The sequence below is a fragment of the Branchiostoma belcheri genome, unplaced genomic scaffold (genome assembly GCF_001625305.1).
Source record: "Branchiostoma belcheri isolate BF01 breed outbred unplaced genomic scaffold, Haploidv18h27 scaffold102, whole genome shotgun sequence".
In the NCBI taxonomy this organism is placed as follows: Eukaryota; Metazoa; Chordata; class Leptocardii; order Amphioxiformes; family Branchiostomatidae; genus Branchiostoma; species Branchiostoma belcheri.
Window position 1 is genome coordinate 1137674 of NW_017802403.1, and position 7040 is coordinate 1144713.

At 38.1% G+C, this 7040-nt stretch overlaps 1 protein-coding gene across 1 annotated transcript in view; it reads left to right on the forward strand.

Moving 5' to 3' along the window:
- The window catches only part of LOC109474657 (ADAMTS-like protein 2), a 44706-nt gene extending 38407 nt beyond the window's left edge, over positions 1-6299 (forward strand). The window contains exons 15-18 of the mRNA XM_019775006.1: positions 1031-1186; positions 2998-3177; positions 5634-5781; positions 6012-6299. Coding sequence (XP_019630565.1) covers positions 1031-1186; positions 2998-3177; positions 5634-5781; positions 6012-6250 — 723 coding nt within the window. The 3' untranslated portion in view covers positions 6251-6299. The remainder of the gene's footprint in view (positions 1-1030; positions 1187-2997; positions 3178-5633; positions 5782-6011) is intronic.
- The last annotated feature ends 741 nt before the right edge of the window (positions 6300-7040 follow it).

Here is a 7040-nt window from a genome sequence, read left to right on the forward strand (position 1 = left end):
TTTCTTTCTTTCTTTCTTTTTCTTTCTCTTTTTCTTTTTACTTTCTTTCTTTCTGTTTCTTTCTTTATAGTTCCTTTTTTTCTTGTTTAGTTTCCTTTAGTTTCTATCTTCATTTCTTTCTTATTTCTTTCTTATGTTCTACTTTATTATGGGTTCACCACACCACGAAGTGGTGTGGTGAAACCATATTGCTTTTTCTGATGTTTCTTCTCCTTCTCCTCCTCCTTCTCCTCCTCCTGCCATATCTTTAAATGGATTCAGCTTCTTCATTTTAGGGCCTAAGGTCCTGAAATTTGGTATGGAGGTACAGTGGGCAAATACCCCTAGGCGTTTTTTAAATTATTGTGATACAGGCTTTTAGAATGGTTTTATTTGAGTTTTTTGGCTGTGTAATAGCTAATGTATTACTGTGTAAGTGTGCAGTGTTTACCACATTTGGACATGAGTCATCACAATGGCATGCAAGGCATCAACCAATAGGCATGCAGCTTTCCTCTATTCTCCTTGCTGATTGGCTGTTGGGATTTAACTGGCTTAACTTCATTTACACCTGCACAGAGCCATGCCATACTGACAGTATGTCTGTATTCAAGTGTTTTGGTAGGTATTTTAAGCTTTCCTGCTCCAGCATTGGAATGCGGGCTATGAACGCTTCTTTTTATCTTGAAAATCAACAGTTTGCATTATGCAATCCTAACCAATAATGTAGGGAATAGCTATCCAACTGTTGTAGTCTTAGTTGTATGTTACTTCATACTATAGTTATATCAATGTAAAGCATTGTTTTCCCTTGTGTTTCTCATTCTTTCCCTGCCATGTGGTAAAATGTGGTGAACCCATCGCTATATTTGCTCCAAAGCAAATATTGGCCTTTCTAGTTCTTTCTTCTCTTTTCCCCCTTTTTTATTGTTGTGCATTTATTGTATTGTTGTGTTGTATCTCTTTTATCTCTCTTTTCTCCTGTATTCAAATTTTGCTTTTAAATGATACGCTACCCGTCATAATATTTTTTTTTCTGTTGACCTGCCAGTGCTCTGCGCAGTGCGGCCCCGGGACGATGACAAGAGAAGCCCGGTGCTACACGGAGACGGACCCGTGTGATCCTGTCCGTAAGCCGCTGACCGAGAGGGTGTGCGACAACGGCCCGTGTCTGGAGACGTCCTGGCGGGAGACCTCCTGGGGACAGGTTCGGAACATGCTGTTGTTAATGTTGTCATACCAAGGCTCGAAATACTGGGTGCATGTGCACCTTAGTGCACCAAAATTTTGAGCTGTGCACCCAATTTTTTTTCTGTGGGTGCACCAGCGCACCCAAATATTTTCATAGTTTTACATACTAAAGATGTTAAATGTATTGTAGTATAGAGCATATTCTTAACATCCATGTGTCAGAGAAATAATAAAAAAATAGTTTTCTTACAAATGAAACATAATTAGTTATTGCTGACATAGTTATTTTATTTTATATGGTGCACTCAAAAACTTTTCTGTGCACCCAGTTTTCTTAGGTTGGGTACATCAGTGCACCTATTCCCAAAAATAAATTAGAGCCCTGCATACTGAGCCTGGGCTTCAAAATGACCAATACCTTATGCTGAGGTCACATTTCCAAACCGGGGCACGGTCGGGCAGTCTTATAGGACCATATAAAAGACAACAAAACACAGAAAAGTTTTTGATGATAATCATGGGAATATTTATGTATTTTCTTGATATGAATGTTAGTTTCGTTCATACAAACAGCCCGGCCGGGCCCCGGTTTGGAAATGTGACCGAGAAATTAGTATATGTTATGCTGAGGTCACATTTTCAAACCGGGGCCCGGCCGGGCTTGTTTTGATTAATGAAAAATTAAAATCTATATCAATATTACGCAAATATAGTTCCAATTATAAATTTTTTTCAACTTTATTGTGCTTTGTTGTCCTTTATATCGTACTTTTCGTTCCATAAGACTGCCCGGCCGGGCCCCGGTTTGGAAATGTGACCTCAGCATTACGTAGAAAGATATTTTTCACCAAAGGCCTGTGATTTGTTAACGCCTTTTTTTGTCTGACTTGTAACCGTTTGCATTATGTGTACTCGTATAGTGTTTGAAAGTTACAAAATCTAGGACAGTTTAATGACCAGACGGTATAATTCTAGTGCACAGGTAGATGTGGAACTGGCGTCAGTACACGGGAAGTCACGTGTCAGTCACGTGATGGAGAGACTCAGGAGGATAGGGCCTGCAATGCCACCGCCCGGCCGCTAGATGTCATCAACTGTGGAGACCAAACACACTGTGGTCCAAGATGGCTGCCACAAGCCTGGCAACCGGTAAGTCTTTCCTGATCTATTTTAGAGTTCACTTATGATTACCAAACGCCGGTACGTATATTTTGCTCTGACTGGTTGTGATATTTATTCTAGTTACGTACGTGTCTGTGTGGTAGTAGGTATTCCAAGGTCTCATAGGTCAATGAAAAGTACAACTTCTACATAGTGTCTGTCTTCTAATAGTGTACTTAATATTATAATATATACATTTAAGAACATGATAAACATTTCCTACTAAACAACCAACAAATGTGACATATAATTTGCACTTTATTTGCTCGTTATTTCTTTCATTCCCGTTGTGTAAAGTTTCAGTTGTATTTGTTCTAATATACATTATTTCCATGGCTTTGCCGTAGCTTATAAACAAATCTGATAATTGTTTGGTTATGTATAGATTTTCGTGAGTTTATTTATCATTAGCTGTTATTTTGTTGGCTTCATGATTAATATTTGGTGTTTGTTTTGTTATTATTTACATCCAAGTTTTCCTTAGTCTATTTATCATTAGTTATTATTTGTTAGCCTCATGATTAATATTTAGTAAGTTTTAAGGAAGAGGACACTGTACAAGCCTTACAGACTTCTTTCCTCCTACCGCACACTGTTTTGTTTTGTATTTTTTTTATTAATGATCTTAATTGTGTCTAATTTTTTTTTGCATATTTTGCATTTCAGTGCTCGACAACGTGTGGACCTGGGCAGCAGCGGCGGAAGGTTATCTGTGGAGGCGTGATTAACCGTCATTTCCGGGAGTTCCGTGGTGAGATCTGTAACCTGGACTACAAACCAGTTGAGACTCAAATCTGTAACGAGATGGACTGTCCGGCAACATGGTTCGCTTCTCCCTGGGGCCCGGTAAGACATGTTTTATACATTAACCCTCAACAGAACACCTTCCCGGACTGATTAATCTGTATACCTGGGGTCCGCGCGGACCCCAGAACAGTTTTTTTGCTAATTTTTCAGAAATTATCAACATGCTACCAGCTCAATTGAATATGCTAATTTGATGACGTCATTGGTCAAAATCCAATATGGCGGACTATATTATTAGCTCTGACGTCATATGACGTCATAACTACACCAAAGTTATAAAAAATTGATTCAATTATTACACCATTCTCTGAAAACATGGTAGACATACGATAAGTGCATAAAAACATATAAAAACGGAAATAAGGTAATGTATAAGAACGCCAGTGTATCTATTATGATTGAAAGCCGGCTGGGGTCCGCGCGGACCCCAAAAGAAAATCAGATATGATTTTTTTATAAATGGTAGAAACGGAGTTTTCTGCACTGTATTGAGAGACAACTTTGTGGGTGACAATCACCTAAAATTTCAGAAAAAAATCTTTAGAAACAAAAAAGATATTACAGAATATATAATGCTGGGGTCCGCGCGGACCCCAGGTGTACTGTTTAGGGTTAAATTAGGCCATGTTGATTTCATTATATGGATGACATCCTTTGGGAGCCCCAACACTAATTCGTGCTTGCGAATAAAAAAGGTTTTGCAAAAAATATGCATTTATTATGAAATCTACGCGGTCATAAAGGTTGAACAAATGACACAGAGTATGGTTTCGCGAATAATGTTGTCTTCCAATTCATCTCTTTACATTTTCGTCTTTTTTGCTTTGATTTTGGCATTCTACGACATAGGTATCGTTTTTAAATATTTTTTTTGCAACTTACGGCATATATTTGTTCATTTTGCAACTGTTTTACGCGATTTACAGTATTGTTGAAAACCTTTTTTTAGAAACGGCCAAAATTCATGCGCGCGGATGTCATCCATATAATCAAAACAACATGGCCTTAATGCCACAGGTCAAAATCATCCAACAGTTCTAGTGTATATGTATCGGTATAGCCATTATAACCAGCCTTTTACTTAACACACCAGCTTTACAGGCACGCGGCGCGGCAGCATCTAGCTATATCACACAGAACGAGTTGATACATTCAATTTTTCAACATTTAATTGCAGGGGTTGTTTCAAGCTTTCTAGTGATGATGCCCCAACCGTACTTGGTGGCAACGAATTCCACTCTACGATAGTTCTTGGAAAATACGAGTTTTAAACACCTAAATCTTTGGTTGATAACTTTGATATTTAAAGGCATGACTGTTTCTTTTCTGGGCTGGTATTAGATACTTAGTGGGCGAATCTAAAAATGGTAAGTAGCGTAAGGTTACATCATGTTGCAGTTTTATAGCAGGAGGGATTAAGACTGCTGTCAACATATAATTATATGGATGTGTTTAACCCTCAACAGAACACCTTCCCGGACTGATTAATCTGTACACCTGGGGTCCGCGCGGACCCCAGAACAGTTTTTTGCTAATTTTTTAGAAATTATCAACATACTACCAGCTCAATTGTTTTGCAAACTGATGTGGGAACCTCTCTGTCCACATTACATACAAAAATCATACATTTTAAACTTTTTCTATTTTTTGGTGAAGAAAAGAAGACAAGAAGAAATACCCGATTTTTAAACCCATTTCAGACTGAAGGGACTTTTGAGGTCCAACTTTGATCTCAGATAGCGGCTAAACGGCTTGCGCTAGAAGTATCAAATTTGGAGACCTTCCCTAAAATGTCTCTGGAAAAAAGTTCATATTAGTTTAATACTAGTAAGTTGATGTTTTTTGAAAATAGAAGTAATTTGGTTTAAACATAAAAATTTTCTGAGTTTTATATTAAATTACACTTCTTTTCCAACATTAATAACATCTTACATAATTAAATATGTTAAATCATTTAATATGCATAGAATATGCTAATTTGATGACGCCATTGGTCAAAATCCAATATGGCGGACTATATCATTAGCTCTGACGTCATAATTACACCAAAGTTATTAAAATTTAATTCTATTACTACACCATTCTCTGAAAACTTGGTAGACATGCGATGAGGGCATAAAAACATATAAAAACGGAAATAAGATAATGTGTAAGAACGCCAGTGTATCCATTATGATCGAAAGCCGGCTGGGGTCCACGCGGATCCCAAAAGAAAATCAGATAATTTTTTTTATAAATGGTAGAAACGGGGTTTTCTGCACTGTATTGAGAGACAACTTTGTGTGTGACAATTACCTAAAATTTCAGAAAAAAATCTTTAGAAACAAAAAGATATTACAGAATTTATAGTGCTGGGGTCCGCGCGGACCCCAGGTGTACTGTTTAGGGTTAAGGAAGAATTAGTAACAGATCAGAGCATATGTGAAGGTAAACATTACGTATTTCCTTTGCAAATGTTACCTTTCTAGTTATAAATTTTTTGCTCCCCCCTTCAGTGCAGCACCACGTGTGGAGCAGGAGTACGGGGACGGGAGGTGGTGTGTTACCATGGAGACCAGACCTCCACGTCATGTGACCCCGACACCATGCCCGTCATCAAAATGTCCTGTATGAACACGCCCTGTCCCAGGAGTGAAGATGAAGGTACGACAAACAAACAAACAAACAAGCAAACAAACAAACAAACAAACAAACAGAAAAGCAAACAAAAAGATCGACGCATACATTTAGTCTCCACCAAACTCTTTTGCAGGCTGAATGAGTAGTAGAATTCGGCCTTACCTGGTATCCAGATGCATTTTGATTATTTGTGTTATGTCCTTAATGCATTTGTACACATCAACCGTGCTTTTCACACGTATTTACCTTCACAGTCAACGACAACTGCACTGATAACTCAGCAGCCAATTGCGAACTGGTGTTGCGAGTGAACCTGTGCGGCCATTGGTACTACAAGAGGGCCTGTTGTCATTCGTGCAGCAGAGTTCCAACAACAACCAGCCCGCCGGACACCGTCATGGCCGCCAGCGCCAACTCAAGGACGCAGCGGCGGCGAAAAACACGCATGCGGAGTAGACTAAGTTTCCATGGCGACGATTTCAGGCGTCCATAGCGAGGCTTTTAGGGAGTTTGCACTCACGTGACTATCACGTGACACATTGTCCGCCATTTTGGATGGTTGAACCAACATGCGAAGGTATGTTTGAATTTGCATATGTAGATTTGGTCACGTGACATGATGAATATGCAAATGTGCGTGACTATTCGTTTAGGTGCTGAAAGTGTAACCAACCAAAATGGCGCCTGTGACATTACGTCCAAACTCCTGAAAATTGAAATTGATGTTTATTGAACAAATGTCTTTATTCGATTTCTGATAAAAGTCATGATCATGATAGAAAATCTTCTAAATATAGGGAGAAAAGGACAGGAATCATGTCTAATACAAAGTGATTAAACTTTTATCAAATATAGGTCGCCTGTATGAAATAAATGAACATGCAATAAATGACTTGTTATCAAGAGAAATATTATGTTGAAAAATTCGGGAGATAACTATGAATATAATCAAATATGTAAATTCTCGAGTCCACCGAGAAAGAAGATATGGTAATGAATATTATCTTTCCAGCAAATTTGGAACAAAGAACTATAACCTTAGCCATTTGTATAATATATATTGTATCTTGATAATTTGCATGATTTTTGCACTATGATTCCACTGATAAAATTACGACAAAAGAAGACAACATTAAGAAAGTAACGCCAATTGTATATAATATACCTTTGGAAACGTTATAAAGTGTCTGGGTATCTCAAACAATATCGACTTGCCGTAGGTTTAGTTTTTATACAAATATGTGCATGTAACGAATGTAGCCTAGTCACAAGCATCGTACGGT